Below are 17,074 nucleotides of genomic sequence, written 5' to 3' on the forward strand. Positions count from 1 at the left end.
ATATTAATGTATGTCCTAAGGTGGTATATACACATATGTATATGTATATATTTGTGTATGTATGTGTATATATATGTGTGTGTGTGTGTGTGTGTGTGTACACATACACAGGGATACACATATCCAAACCCTCACACTCCTATACCACGTGGCATATAGCATGTATATATCTGTGTGTATGTATATGTGTATTGTGACAAGTAAAACTAAATGTGTGGTCACTTTATTCCTGTCCCAAGTGTAGGGAAAATGAGCTAGGGTTTCTAATATAAATTGGAAACTTTAGCACCAGTTTTGGGCATTAAGCATTTATTAAAGCATACCAGGTATTAGTAAAAAGAAAACACCTGGGTCAGAAAGTTAAGAAAAGACCTATCTAGCCTAGAGCTCCAGCCTGGTCTGGTTCTTCTTCAAGTACTCCACTACAAGCCTGTCTGAGCAATGAACTGTGGAAGCTTTTTATGGGTTCCAGAGGAGGCAGTCCTTACACACTGCTTCAAGCTAATTGGCTAGCATCAATCAAATCTATTAGTTGACAGGACTTTAGAGTGGTCACGTGTTGAGGTCAGAGTTCATAGCCTCTGAGAACACTCTCTCTTGGGAGTCAGGCAGGTGTGGCTTAAAAAAAACCTAATTAATTAATTTATTTATTTTGCAAGGTAATCGGGGTTAAGTGACTTGCCCAGGGTCACACAGCTAGTAAGTGTTAAATGTCTGAGGCTGGATTTGAACTCAGGTCCTACTGAATCCAGGGCCGGTGCTCTATCCACTGCGCCACCTAGCTGCCCCATGGCAGATGTGGTTTTAATCAAGTCAACTTTAAGTGAGTTAATCAGCAATGTCAATCACTCTCAGTCAATCCAATCAGTCTAAATCAATCTGGGGCCTTTGGGCACTGGCAAAAGCCCATTATTTTCTTACAGTATGTGTGTGTGTATATGCACACACACACACACACACACACACACATATATATATAGAGAGAGAGAGAGTGAGAGAGAGAGAGAGAGAGCACATTTCAACATCCTTAATGCGCAAGAAACAAAATAGTTTTCATTGCATTTAGATGAAGAACATATAATCTTTTACTTGAAAGAGTCAACTGGAAGGATAACTTCCTTGATATAAGTGTAAGTACTGCTCCTTTAAGATGTGAGCACTTTAGTTGTTGACAAGAGAAGAAAAAATACTTTTCTATAAACAAAGAAGAAATGTCAGGTTTTTCTAGGAGATTAACAGTTTGGTGGCTGAAAGCGGTCAGAAAAAGAACTTCTGTTTAACAAAAATGGCTAAAATCCATGAGTAAAGAAATAGTTTTCAGAAAAGATGGAAGAAAATTGTCAAAAGAAACAGGAAATAGACTTTTGAATAAGTAAAAAGACATACTTTATATTTTACTTCTTACATCCTTGCAAAGAATGCAAATTTTTAGAGACACTGAATATTAAGAAGACTGGTTTGAGGACTAAGAAATGGGTGAAGCTGTGTGGCATGGTGTTCCTGCAGTTCATTTCTGTGTAACTATTTTTAAGGCTTAAGAGGTTAAAATTCACAAAAATGTCTATCTGGCAACTGAAGACTATTACTTGACTAAATGAGGATTGTTGCTTTTATAACTAACAAAAAAGGGAAGTTAATGATTTTTTTACTTTATAAGGAAAAGATGAGTTACTGAGTAACAGAAGGTACTGATTTGAGCCTTTGAAAGTGGTGAAGAACCTGGCTGCAGTGATCAAAAATGGGCAGAAGAGAAGTAAGCAAGACAATAAAGACTGAACAGGAAGGGAAAAGCCAGTTTCTGGCAGATCTGTGTGGAAGAAAATGGCAGTAGGAAGATCAGATGCCATAAAGGCTTCAGCTACTAGTTCCTGATTGGCTGGAGAAAGCCTGATTTTTTTGTTAGAAAACTGATGAATTACCTTTTAAAGGTGTCTACAGTGTGAAAGAGGTGAAGCCTCTCACAAATGTCTATTGCTTTCTACAGCCTAACTCCACTGGTTAAATAGAGAAAAATCAGAAATGACAAAGACAAGCTTTGTAACAGATTTACTGTTGGAGAGGCTAGCTGACAGATGACTAGAAGAAGTAGACTCCAGGGAAGAACTGACTGAGCTTGTTTACATTTCCTGTGTAACAAGAGACTGCTGTATTTGCAGACTGCAGTCCAACTGGCACGAATTTCCAACGTGGCACAGCCATAGCAACATAATGGAAGTGCTTTAGATTTGCCTGGTTAGAGAATTCTGAAGACCAGGACAAGAGTTATTAGAGAAGCAGTTCTATGTGGTATAATTGTTCCCAAATGAACCTATGAGAATAAAGCCTGCGTGAGGACTCAAGTTGTGAGTTACCCTGAGTAGATTATTTTCTTGACTCATGTGTTTACATTTCTTTAAATATATATCCTCTCTCCTCATGGAGACTGAGTGCATTGGTAGGAGAATAGGACCCAGGTTTCTATGTTGTAAATCTAGCCTCAGATTCTTAATAGCTGTGTGACTTTGGGTAAGTCACTTAACCTCTGTTTGCCTTACTTTCCTCATCTGCAAAATGGGGACATTAATAGCACTTACCTCCTAGGATTCTTGTGAGTGTGAAATGAAATAATTTTTGTAAAAGCATTTAGCATAGTACCTGGCACATATGAGGTGCCATGTAAATGTTAACTATTATTAATTAGTATTAAATGGTTAATTATTCCTTCATTTCCTTATGTTAAATTTCTTTGTACTGATTATTAGTATTTTTGTTTTATTGTTAAGTAAATGGTCCTGTTTCAGATCTCATGGTATCATCATTATGAGTAGCTGCCTTTGTGTAAAAGGCAGCTTACAAGAGCTATTATAATGGGGGCTCAAGTGTTATAATAATGAGTATCAGGTATATATTTCTCTACAATAAGTGTTATAGCAATGAATCAGGAGAATATATTCCCCCTAGCATTTTCAAGTGTTACAATCATATATAGAAGGAAGAGATTTCACCCAGAATCCTGAGAGATTTTGAGTACAGCCATGGTGATGCTCCTTTTCTGGGAACTGACACTTGTGAAAGAAATGGCACACAGAAGAAAGTGAACTAGTCTAGAAAGTGAGTGGATGGTCCCCCATTAGGGGGCTCTGGTATGAGATTCACACCAGGAACAACATGCACATATTGACATAAGAATTCTCTTGATATGACGCCCTTCTCTCCTCTTTCCCCACCTCCCAATAAATTAAAGATGAAGTCTTTCTATAGACATTGAAGCCTCATGTCGAAGAAGTTTATATCTTACCTGGTAATGCACAAAGCGCATGTCCCTAGAATACAGAGCTGCAGTCCATTGACAACTCTGTAATTGGTTGATGGATTTTGCCAACTGTTCCAGAGTCTTTTGATGATGAGGATAAAATTTATGAGCAAGGGTAAGATGGAGTTGTTTGGTACATGGCTTTACAATGCAATCTATAAAAAATGTAAATATCATAAAGTTATTTTAGAGGTTTTCTATATTTAAAAAGTAATAAGACATGATATCTCATATTATAGCATTACACTGTTCAATTCTTAAACTTCTGTGTCACTTTTTGGGTTTGTCAATTCCACTCAATCCAACTGTAAGCTTCTTGAGGGCAAGAATTCTGTCTTATGCTTCTTTGTGTCCCTTGCAGTGCACATTGCCCTGAACATAGACTAATAGAATATAGTGGTGTTAAGAGTATTAGAGATTATCCAGTGAAAGACCTTCATTTTACAGGTTACAATTTCAATTTACTAATTCAAATCCAGTCTGTTCAACTATATCTATACATTTGGGCAGGGTTTTTTATGCCTTAAGTAGCAAAAAAGCAATTATTGGTGGTTCAAATCCTAGTCTTCCAAATCAAACATTTCCTAAGGATATCCTTCTTATCACCTTAAAGAAAAACGATCTCAACCTACATATAAGAGGTGCCATATGCCACCACTTAGTGGTAACATCCTTTTGTTTGGTCACTTTCAGTTTTATTGATGTATTTTGGTTTTATATTGCACACATTTACAGATTATTGCCACTTTGTGAGAAGTTTCTTATAACAAAGTAAAACAGTGAATTAAAACAAATATTACAGTGATTTCATCTGAAATATTGTATATCTGTAGAACCCCCACATATCTATTTTAAAATCAACAAAAATCTATTTTTTCTTTCATTTCCCACTCATTGAAAAAATTCTTACAACAAATACGCATAATCAAGCAAGGCAAATTCCACCATATATGTCTCATTCTTCCCCTTTCTGCAATGGATAGAATAATTCATCATTACTCCTCTGGAATCATGCATTAATGATGGGTGATTGTATTGGTCACAGTTCTTACAGGTTACGAAGTTTGTTTTTACAACAAAAAACAAGAATAGTGATTATGACTTCAGACCAGGCAACAACAAAAGTAGACTTAATTTAAAGAACCAAAGGGAGAAATTACATTTTGCTGGAGGGTGACATGGATAATGAATTGATTTCAATTCTTTTTTTTTTTTTTTTTAGTGAGGCAATTGGGGTTAAGTGACTTGCCTAGGGTCACACAGCTAGTAAGTGTTAAGTGTCTAAGGCCGGATTTGAACTCAGGTACTCCTGAATCCAGGGCCGGTGCTCTATCCACTGCGTCACCTAGCTGCCCCCGATTTCAATTCTTAATATGTTTGTGCCCAGTGGCATAGTATATAAATACTTAAAGGAAAAGTTAAATGAATTACAAGAAGAAATATACAATAAAACTATAATAATGAAGAACCTCAATTTACCCCAGTGACCCTACATAAATCTAACGACAACAAAAAGCAACAAGGAAGTTAAGGACATGTATACTATTTTAGAAAAATTAAATATGTTATATCTCTGGAGATAAGTGAATGGAAATAGAGAAAAAGGTCATGGGAAAATGACAGCATGTTAGAGAATCCCATATCACTTGCAGATACCCTAGTGAAGTTTAAAAATGAACCATTTAAAAAAGAATAAGGAGATATACTTCTACTCAGACCTGCTATGCATAGAGGTATGGCTAGAATTCTTCATAAACCTTGAAGTAACAAGCCCAGATAGGTAGAAAGAGTAACTGAAAGCAACTTCATGGCAACTGGAGAGAAACAACCAGAAGAGACCAGCAGTGAGGGAGGGTCCCCAAGCAGCTATCAGTTTAAAGGTTGCTCAGAGCCTCATGGTAGGACATGAGATCTATTGCAAAGGGGAAAAAAGCCCTATGGAGGGGGGTAACTAGGTGATGCAGTGGATAAAGCACTAGCCCTGGATTCAAGAGGACCTGAGTTCAAATCTGACCTGACACTTGACACTTACTAGCTGTGTAACCAGTCACTTAACCCTCATTGCCCCGCAAAAAAAAAAAAAAAAAAAAAGCCCTATGGAGTCTAGTAAGGGGAACAGTTGTGAGCTCCACAGAAATAGGGGAGGACCCTTGAGTGAAGCTCTGTTTAGATATGATCAAGAATTCCTGTAGCAGAAAGAAAAAAAAGCCTCAGAAACAGGGGTACTTAGACCTCTAGCCCAAGCCCAATTTAGCATCCAAGCAACCTGGGCCTGAATCACAGCATGAGACAAGGTCAAACAATTCCTACAGAAGGAGAGTCCTGGTCATGGCACTACACTCAGAATTAGTCAGGGCCTGCCTTTAACCTTCAGGAGTGCAGGAGCAAAATCTGATCAAAGCACAGCCTTTGTCCCATTAAAATACTAAATAATGTGGAGAGGGGCAGCTAGGTGGCGCAGTGGATAGAGCACCAGCCCTGGAGTCAGGAGGACTCAAATTCAAACCTGGCCTCAGACACTTAACACTTACTAGCTGTGTGACCTTGGGCAAGTCACTTAACCCCAATTGCCCTGAAAAAAAGAAAGAAAGAAAGAATGTGGAGAAATGACTTGAACTAAAAGATGCCTAGGAGGTATAATCTGAGAAAGAGAGCAATCCTAAAATAGGTCCAAGAAAAGCAAGGAGTGATCATGAGCCAGAGGTATACTGGACAAGAAGCAGAAAATATAACAAACACCATCTATGTGACACTGACTCTGGGAATGGAATGAGATGTCAGATCCAGCTCTCAGGTAATTCTGAAACCTGAAGTGGAATAATCAGGACAAGGAGTTCAAAAGAAGAATGAGTCTAGGGGGTAGCTAGGTGGCGTGGTGGATAAAGCACCAGCCCTGGATTCAGGAGTACCTGAGTTCAAATCTGGCCTCAGACACTTGACACTTACTAGCTGTGTGACCCTGGGCAAGTCACTTAACCCCCAATACCTGCAAAAAATAAAAAAGAAGAATGAGTCTAAAATTTTGTGACTCTTAATCTACAGAAACTTTCAGTCAGTTTATGATCATTAGGTCCAGTAGGTTTCAACCAGAGATGAGCCAATCATGTTGCCCAGACCTAAACTTTAGCTAAGAGCTTTGCAAGCTCAGACCAGAAGGGCAATAAATTCTCCCTGGATCCAATCACTGTGGGCACATTGGAAGCATTCAGGTCCCAGTTTAAGCTAAGAGAATACAAAACAGGACCAAAAAACCCCAGATATTCCCTTCAGAAAGTGCGCAAAGCCTGGCTCTAACATAATGTCCAAAAGTAAGAAATTAAATTTGGAAGCATGAGTAAACAAAAAAGAATCTCACAATTAAAAATTCTAATATTGATTAATACACCCAAGAGACAAACCCAGAAGAAGAGGACTCTAAAATATCTATAAGCAAAGGCTTAAAGAAAAAATTAGCCTGTATGCAAGTTCAATCATTATTCCTTGAAGGAATGAATTAAATATTTATTAAAAGGATAAAATAATATTATAAATGCAATGAAAAAGTTATAGGAAAGAATTTAAAAAGTAAGAACTATGAAGGAAAGAGTTGGAAATAAAATTAACAGTTTAACACAAGAAATACTAAAACTTTACCTAAGTAACAAACTCCTTGAAAAATAGAATTGACCAAATAGATGCTAAAAATTTCATTGAAAACAAGAACTATTAAAAACGAAGCCTAAACACTGAATAAAGTAGAAGAAAAGTTAAGATATTTCATTTTTAAAAATGACTTGGATCAGGTCAAAAAGAGATAATTTAAGAATCAGTGGTCTAACTGAAACCCACAACCAAAAAAAAGAATGTAGCTATCATATTTCAAAAAAACAAAACAACAACAAAGAAAACAATCATGTAAAAACTGTGCAGCTCTCTTGGAAGGAAGGGCAAGATGAAAATAGAAAAAAAAACTACAGTAAAACTATATAATTGTGGGGACCTCAATATACCCATTTTGGATAAATTAAACAAAATATAAATGATAAAGAAGTTTAGGTACTCAGTAGAAGTTTGGCATGATAGACTGCTGCTGATTATGAGTGGGAATGAAAGGAGTATACATATTCTTAACTGTTCATGGAAGTCTTATAAAAATTGACCACATATTTCTACTCATTAAGAGAGCATTTGCCTCATTTACAATTACAATATGTAGACATGCAATTGGGGTTAAAGGTACAGAATTGTTGGTCATGACCCTGTTCTCTCTTCCACCCACTCCAATCATTCCTGAGTAAATAAAGGTTCTCCTCCCTTTCATAAAAGTCATTTTCCTTTCACAATGGAAAAGGGTGGGCACAAGGAGTCAATTTGCTCCCAGTGGGTGGGAGATACTATGAAGTAAATAAGGAAAGATTTACTCTTTATTAAACATTTGGGTGTCACTCAATCCAATTCTTTAAGGAAACACTTTTTGTTTATAACGTATTCCTTATCTTTCCAAGCAGCTTTCCCCCTGGAATCTATAAAGGGACTTTGACGAAAAATATTCTTAATATTTCTCAGTTTTGCTATAAAAAGGAGATTTTAAGCTGTCACTATTTAAAATCCAAGAACAAACAAGCTATGTAATGAGGATTAACTAGAAACTTTTCCAAGTTAGCAGTAAATCAGGGATATGAAATATCACACTTATTACTTGATATAGTATTAAAATTCTAGCTACCATCAATGATAAGAAAACGAGTCGATGGAATTACCTTAGCACCATGGCATATAGGGAATTTGCCAAGCTTTATCTTTTATTTTTATTATTTAGCTTCCTTAAATAAAGTTTTCCTTGGGCTGTTTTTACAGAAAAATGGTGTACATTTGGATAGAAGCAAATAGTAATGGGATTTAATAATGATCAGTTTCCAAAGATCATCCATAACAATGTCAGGTATTACAATCTTGACAAGCTCCTCATTGCTCCATGGTGCCAACATAGAGGAGCTAATTATAGGTAAAGAGGAGGCAAAATTATCACTTTTGGGCATGTGATACAATTATAAAAATTTTATTGAGATAACCAGTAAAATTGCAGGATATAAAATAAACCCACACAAATCATTAGCATTTGTGTATATCTCCAATAAAATCTAAAAATGAACAGATAAGAAATTTATTTTAAAAATAACTACAGAATGTATAAAAATACTTGGGCAGTGTACCTGTCAAGATATATGTAGGAAATATAGGCAATACAACTAAAGGATACTCCTTACACAAAATAAAGATGGACCTAAATAATTGGAGTAATTTTAGTTCATGAATACAATAAAAATGACAATGTTACCTAATTATTTTACTTATTCAATGAATACTCATCATTATGTTATAAAACTAGAATATACTATGGCATTATTTTATAGAACGAGAAAAATAATAATGAAATTCACCTTGGAGGAATTAAAGTTCATGAATAGTAAGGGAAATAATAAAAAAATAAACATAGGAAGAAGGGGACCTTATAGTATCTGATCTCAAATGAGAGATACCACAGAGCAGAAATCATCAAAATGATTTCATACTAGTTAAGTATCAGTGAGACTGATCAGTGGCAGAGATTAAATATACAACATAAAGAAGAAAATGGTGACAATCACGTTATTCTTTAAACCCAGTACCTCATTTCCCGGGGAGGGGAGGGGGTTAGGTTAAGACCAGATTGCCAACATTCACTTGGATTATGGAGAAAGCAAGGGAATTCAAGAAAAAAAATTACTTCTGCTTTACTGACTATACTAAAGTCTTTGATTCTGTGAATCACATTAAAATGTGGCAAGTCCTCAAAAAGATGGGAGTACCAGATAATTTTACTTGTCTCTTGAGGAACTGGTAGGTGGAACCAGAAGCAAGTTAGAATCAAACAGGGAATAATTAATTAATTTAAGATTGGAAAGGGAGTATGACATGGCTATATATTGGCACCTTCTTTATTTGATTTATATGCAGAGTATACCATGCAAAATAACAGGCTGGATGATTCAAAAGCTGGAATTAAGGTTGCCAGGAGAAATATAAACAATCTCAGATATGCAGATGATTTCACTATGATGGCAGAAAGTGAAGAGGAATGAAGAAGGCTCTTGATGAGGTTGAAAGAGAAGAATATAAAAGCTGACTTGAAGCTTAACATAAAAAACAAACAATTGGCTACTGTTGGCAAACAGAGGGAGGAGAAACGGAAGCAGTGTCAGATTTTATATTCTTGGGATCAAAGATCACTGTAGACAGTGACTGCAACTATGAAATTAAAAAGATGCTTGTTCCTTTAAAGGAAAACTATGGCAAATCTGGCCAGCCTACTAAGAAGTAGAGATATCACCTTGATGATAAAGGTTTGTATAGTCAACGCTATGTTTTTTCTGATAGTTGTGAGAGTTGGACTATAAGGAAAGCCGAGTGCCACAGCATTGATGCTTTCAAATTGTGGTGCTGGAGAAGACTTTTGAGAGTCCCTTGGACAGCAAAGAGATCAAATCAGTCAATATTTAAAGAAATTAATTCAGCCTATTCACTGGAAGTAAATTCAAGTATTGAAGCTGAAGATTAAATAATTTTGCCCAATAATGAGAAGATGGGATTCATTAGAAAGGACCCTCATCTTGGGAAAGATTGAAGGCAAAAGGAAAAGGCCTGGCAGAGGTTGACATGGATAGATAATGTCATGGAAAGAACAAGCATGAACTTGGACAGACTGTGAGAGATACTGGAAGACAGAAAGGCCCAGTGTGCTATGGGCTGTGGCTTCATGAAGAATCCGGCATGACTGAATGACTGAATAACAACAAACAAATCTAATGCAGTTAATAATTAGAAGGTAATTCCCAGATCCTTGGGGAAAAATCTTTGCAGAAATAAAAGGAATGACTCTTATTCTTCCACATTTCAATCAGTTTTTTATATTTCTTGGAAATGATGAGGGGCAGCTAGGTGGTGAAGTGGATAAAGCACCAGCCCTGGATTCATGAGGACCTGAGTTCAAATCTGGCCTCACACACTTGACCCTTACTAGCTGTGTGACCCTAAGCAAGTCACTTAACCCTCATTGGATACAATAAAATAAAATAAAATAAATATATTTCTTGAAAATGAGATCTTTATTAGAGAAACTTATTTAACCGGTGGAACTCTGCAGCTAGTAGTAATATCCTTGTTCCCATTAAACCATGCTCACCAATCATTGTTATAATGATTGTTGTATAGTGTAGGTTGTTCTTTAAACTGTTCTCTTTAGATCAATCTAAAGTTTCTCTAAGAGAAAGGTTTCCCACTACCTGACCTTCCAGTGAAGGGAATCATCCCATAGAAGATAGTAATAGGATATGTCCAGCACCATTTTGCCACTGGCTGTTCTCTCTTTCATTTATTTTTTTACTTACTCATTCATTCTTTTATTCTTTTATTTTTTATTCATTCATTCATTTTTTATTTTATTTTTTGGTGAGGCAATGAAGATTAAGTGACTTGCCCAGGGTCACACAGCTAGTAAGTGTCAAGTGTCTGAGGCTGGATTTGAACTCAGGTCCTTCCGAATCCAGGGCTGGTGCTTTATCCACTGTGCCACCTAGCTGCCCCGCACTGGCTATTCTCAATTCTCATCCACACTTTTGCTCCCATTTGTTTGCTTTATAGCTCTGGTCTCATTCTCAGTGGGAACTCTGAGCCAGAAACCATGCTTCCCATTTGAAGCCTACTGGTTTCTACTTGGGTCAGCAACATCCTCTCACCTGTGCTTTAACTAAATTAATAATCTGCCTTTCTGCCCTTCAGATATAATTATATAACAACAACAACAACAACAAACCCCACATTCATATGTGTCTCTAATGGCTGAATGTGCAAACTGATCGGCCTTAAATATTGTATACTTTGCTACTCCTTGTTCTTTTGGGGAAAACAGATCTCATTTTTTTTTTGTTTGTTTGTTTTAGTGAGGCAATTGGGGTTAAGTGAGTTGCCCAGGGTCACACAGCTAGTAAGTGTTAAGTGTCTGAGGCCGGATTTGAACTCAGGTACTCCTGACTCCAGGGCCAGTGCTCTATCCATTGAGCCACCTAGCTGCCCTCAGCTAAATCTCACTGTAAATATTTCTCCCTGCCGTTCCAGTGAGGGACATAAAAAGCTGCAAACAATAAGCCAAAATGTGCCCTTCCTGTTCTGTGGTCTGGCTCCCCTAAGTTAAAACATGTCTTGTTTCTGGTTATGAGTCCAGAGTTGAGAGGGGGCTCCTTTGCTTGAGAGGGAAACGGTGAGGGCACAGCTCTGATCTGGACAAAGGGGTCATTCTCTGTATTTCTACACTAATAAATCTAGACTGGGTTCAAATCTCTTTTGAAGCAGTTTCACTACTTGTTTGTTCTCACTACATTGCTATCATACCTAAGTATGAATGACTTGCCATACACAATAGAGATTAAGTGACTTAAACTGGAATTCAAACCTATGTTGTCTGCCTCTGAATCCCTCAGTATTTCTACTACTTTCCTTTTAATTTACAGTGATAGAGATTGAGATAGAGATTACATTTATAATTTTATTGATAGTTGGAAATCCACATTGAGGAAACTCCTACCAATATAGGATTGACCCCTTCATTGTAATACAATGGAGGCAGGACTTAGACCCAAGTGTTTCTGACTTGAGGCTGACTCTAGCTAGTGTATCCTAGTGCCTCTCTTGTAAACCCCTTTGTATTTGAAATGAAGAGACCTAAGACAGAATTTCCCACAAGGCTCCTTTAACAAGGTGAGTCCTGATGGCATCATTTATCTGATAATCAGGGTGAATTCAATATTGACAGTGAGTTAGCAGTTTCACAGTTTACCTTTGCTGGCTAGTCTATCACCTTATGGAGGTCATCTTTTAGCTGCATAATCAGTCTCCAACTTTAGAGTAAGAATGATAGTAATATCCCAGTAAACAACTTAGAGGTTAGCATTACAGATGTGTCAGACACATATGCTTTAAATGTCAGTCATGAAAATGTCAAGTACTTATGAGCAATCTCTGAACCACCAGAGGTGACGAATACAACTCATTAAACTGTGGTTTGGGGAGACATTCCAAGTGATAATTCAAACCATGAAGGTGGGGTGGCTATATTAGTCATCTGTACACTTGGGAAAGGCCAGATTTCCCTTGATAGTCATTGTACCAGTTAAAAAAAGTTTCGATTTCGGAATCAGCCCTAAGCTTTCTTTTTTCTTTTCTTCTTTTAAACAGTGACTACATTGCTATCATACCTAGGAAAGAGACAAGACCAATAATCATTTGCTCTGCATTTGAAGTTGTAGAAGATCATGGTGAAATTTGGTTGCCTGGAGAAGTTCATCAGTATCCTAAGTCAGTTTCATGATGGTATATTCACATGGGCTCTGGATGAAGGACAATGCTCTCATGCTTTCCCAATCACCAGTGGAGTGAAGCAGGGCTATGTGCTTGCTCCCATGCTTTTCAGCATGATATTTTCCACAGTGCTGTCAGATGGCTTTAGTGAGGAAGAAAATGGCATCAAGGTCAGCTACTGCACTGATGGTGAACTATTTGACACAGACAGGCTACAAGCCAAGATCAAAGTGGAGGAAGAATTGGTGCATGACTTTTTGTTTGCATATGATTGTGCATTCAATTCTCTACTGCCTATGCTAATTTTGGCCTGACAATCAACACCAAGAAAACAGAGGTCCTCCACCAGCCAGCACCCCACCATCCATGGTGAGACCATTAGTCAAAGTAAATGGAGAAATTTTCAATGCTGTGGATAAGTTCACTTACTTTGGCAGTATACTTTCTAGGAATGTCCACATAGACGATGAGTTTAATGCACACACTGACAGAGCTAGCTCAGAGTTTGGGGAGCTCCGAAAGAAAGTATGGGAAAGGAGAGGATAAACTTCCTACCAAACTGAAAGTCTATGCAGCTGACTTTATTGTTGTATGCCTGTGAAACCTGGACATCTATCAGTGTCATGCCATCAAACTGAACCATTTCTACTTGAATTGTCTTAGGAAGATCCTGAACATCACCTGGATAAATAAGGTATTGGATACTGAAGTTCTCTCTCAAGCTGAACTGCCAAGTGTTCAAATTCTACCCCAGAGAGTGCAACTCTGATGGGCTGAGCAAATGCATGTTAACCTAAAAGACTATTTTATAGAGAACTCACGCAAGGCAAGCAGTCATACAGTGGTCAGAAGTAAGACAAGGATACTCTCAAGGTCTGTCTGAAGAACTTTAGTATTGATTGTGAGACATGGGAGATGCTGGCACAGGACCACTCAGTATGGCATGCGCTCATCAAAGCAGGTGCTATATTTATTTATTTTTTGCAGGACAATGAGGGTTAAGTGACTTGCCCAGGGTCACACAGCTAGTAAGTGTCAAGTGTCTGAGGCCAGATTTGAACTCAGGTCCTCCTGAATCAAGGGCTGGTGCTTTATCCACTGTGCCACCTAGCTGCCCCCAGGTGCTATATTTCTTTTTTTCTTTCTTTCTTTTTTTTTTTTGGTAAGGCAATTGGGGTTAAGTGACTTGCCCAGGGTCACACAGCAAGGTGCTGTATTTCTTGAGCAAAGCAGAATCACAATAGCATAAAGGAAATGTAAGCTGCACAAATCTAGAAACAACTCCATCCCAAATATTCTAATGGACTATTTCTGCCCAACCTGTAGTAAAGCCTTCTGAACTTTTATTGGACTGATCAGCTACAGACAAATACACTGTATCTTGACCCCAACATTGTGCTGTCATGGGTCCTCTTCAAAAACAAAAGACAAACATCTGGTGTCAACTTTCTAGGCCTATGGAAGGATGATAGCATCTATGTAGCACCAAGTTCATAGCTAATCCACTCTAAATTAGGTCAGGACCAAGAGTCTCACAAGAGAATGTGAGAGGGAATCATATATCAGGATTGTGGAAGGGGTCAAGGCTGGAGTGAAGTCTAAGACCACTACTCTTCTTTTAAGATTAAAGAGCTTTAACATTCTAAGTTATAGTTTAAACACATGTGTTGTTTTTTTCTTCTTGATAATACCCATTAAATTGAATTCACATGGATAGTTTCAACAAGTAATTCAGGGCTTAACTAGAAATTTGTCTTCATTATAGTAATTTCCATTTTGGGTGTTCTGAAGTAAGCATACAAGTGCTCTTAGATCTGGGATTCCTGTTTAACAGGTTTAGGGAAAGGAGGAATTTTTGCCTTTGAAATGACAAATGAAAGTCATAGGTCACCATTTGTAAAAGGGAACATGGACCATTGCTGTAGCAATAATGCAGGCCCGTTTCAATCTGGCCTGACTTTTTAGTGTTACTGTTGTTATTGGTTCAGTCATATCTGACTCTTCATGATGCCATTTGGTAAAGATGATGGAGTGGTTTGCCATTTCCTCTTCCAATTCATTTATGTTTCTTGTTTGTTTGTTTGTTCTTTAGTGAGGCAATTGGGGTTAAGTGACTTGCCCAGGGTCACACAGCTAGTAAGTGTTAAGTGTCTGAGGCTGGATTTGAACTCGGGTACTCCTGACTCCAGGACCAGTGCTCTATCCACTGCGCTACCTAGCTGCCCCACTTCCAATTCATTTAACAGATAAGAAAACTGAGGCAAAATTAAGTAACTTGGCCAGAGTTACACAGCTAGTAAGTTTCTGAGGCCAGAATTGAACTCATAAAGATATGTCTTTTTGAATTCATTCTATTCACTGTGCCATCTACCTGCCCTCTACTGTTGTTAATTCAACCAAAGCCTCTTTGTGACTAGTCGAGCACTTTTTTTCTTTTGGTAGGGGGGAGTTCTACATATATTCTGTTTTAAATTTTTTTCAGTAATTTTTGCTTTTATGGTCTTCCTTTCTGTCTTTTTTTTGGGGGGGGTGAGGCAATTAGGGTTAAGTGACTTGCCCAGGGTCACACAACTAGTAAGTGTTAAGTGTCTGAGGCCAGATTTGAACTCAGGTACTTCTGAATCCAGGGCTGGTGCTCTATCCACTGTGCCATGTAGCTGCCCCTTCCTTCCTTTCTTTCTTTCTTTTTTTTTTTTTTGGTGAGGCAGTTGGGGTTAAGTAACTTGCCCAGGGTCACACAGCTAGGAAGTGTCAGTGCCTGAGGTTGGATTTGAACTCAGGTCCTCCTGAATCCAGGGCCAGTGCTCTATCCACTATGCCACCTAGCTGCCCCCTTCCTTTCTTTTTAAAAACACGATCTATTTATTTTTTACAAATGCTTATTAGTTCTTCCTCTCACACCTATTAAAACAATAAAAAAGAAAAAAGAAGAAATCCCTTAAAACAGGTATGTATGGCTCCCAAAAAACTAATTCCCATATTGGTTATCTCCAAAAATAGAGACCTCATTCTGCCTTTTATCATGTCTGGCAGAAGGTGGGTGTTATGTTTATCTTGGTCCTCTGGACTTGTGATTCATCACTGAGTTGGCTGAATTCTAAAAATGTTCAAAGCTATTTTTCTCTAGATTCATGTCTTCATTGTATAAATTGTTCTCCCAGTTCTGTTTACTCTGCATCAGTTCATAGAACCCTTCCCAGTTTCCTTTAAAACTGTCCATTTTGACATTTCTTATGCCACAATAATATTCCATTACAATCATATACTAAAATTTGTTTAGTTAATCCCCAGTAGGTAGCTACCCCTTTTGTTTCCAGTTTGGGACTAGTATGAAAAAAAGTTGTTATAAATATATTTTTCATATATGTCCTTTTCCTCTTTGATCTCTTTGGCTTAGTAGGGGAGGTTGTTGAAGTTTTGAGGTTATTTGCATGGGTGTGACCCAATATCCATTGGAATAAGGAGAGGTTACAGAAATTTCACTTGGTCTAATTTAACTGGAAATGGGAAGTGGGAGGTTAGGGACAGAAAAAGTCTAGATGGTTGATGAAAACCATTTTTTTTTTTTGGGTGGGCAATGAGGATTAAGTGACTTGCCCAGGGTCACACAGCTAGTAAGTGTTAAGTGTCTGAGGCCGGATTTGAACTCAGGTACTCCTGAATCCAGGACCGGTGCTTTATCCACTGTGCTACCTAGCTGCCCCCAAGGACCATTTTTTAAAAAATGCCTGTTGAATATGGATGTGGGAATGATCCAACAAGAGACTTTAAAATGTTGATAAGTTTCTAGTCCTGTGGGCACTCTCCCCACACCCACCCACACATGCACACATCCACACCCACATACCACCATTACCACCACCATCACATACCCTCCCTCCAACACACACACACACACACACACACACACACACACACTTCTTTTGAGGGGAGAAAAAAGGACAGCAGCAGCAGATGGCAGCAGAAGCTTAGTGAGAAGCAGAGAGAAACAGTATCCTCAGAGACAGAACAAAACAGAAACCAAAGCAGTAAGAATGGACTCATTACAATATGATCCTGGGGCCATCAACCGTATGGGGAATGTACCATCTCTCAAAAGGCCAGACATCTGTGGAATACTGTACCTCTTCATGTTGGGAGGCAGAAAATGACTATGCTACTTGATTTCCTCTTGTTATTTAATTTATTAGCCTGTTTCAATTCCATGTGTTGCTATTTGTTTTGTGGTTCCTACTTGGTAGAGAAGTCATTGGATGGAGGTTTTACATAATTGTAATTACCCAGAAGAGCCTATACTGACCTTGGGAAAGAACAAGTTCTCAGAGTCATATTATCTAGAAAATGATAATTCACTTTATTATTAGCAATAATTGTCGACCTCTCTATATCACAATACCTCTTTATTTCCTA

General features: G+C 37.8%; 1 protein-coding gene across 1 annotated transcript in view; it reads right to left on the reverse strand.

Annotated features, from left to right (window-relative positions):
* Nucleotides 1–17,074, reverse strand: part of UBASH3A (ubiquitin associated and SH3 domain containing A) — a 104,536-nt gene that overhangs the window by 48,651 nt on the left and 38,811 nt on the right. The window contains exon 5 of the mRNA XM_043996378.1: nt 3,278–3,447. Within this exon, the coding sequence (XP_043852313.1) occupies nt 3,278–3,447 (170 nt within the window). The remainder of the gene's footprint in view (nt 1–3,277; nt 3,448–17,074) is intronic.

The sequence above is a fragment of the Dromiciops gliroides genome, chromosome 3, assembly GCF_019393635.1.
Source record: "Dromiciops gliroides isolate mDroGli1 chromosome 3, mDroGli1.pri, whole genome shotgun sequence".
Lineage (NCBI taxonomy): Eukaryota > Metazoa > Chordata > Mammalia > Microbiotheria > Microbiotheriidae > Dromiciops > Dromiciops gliroides.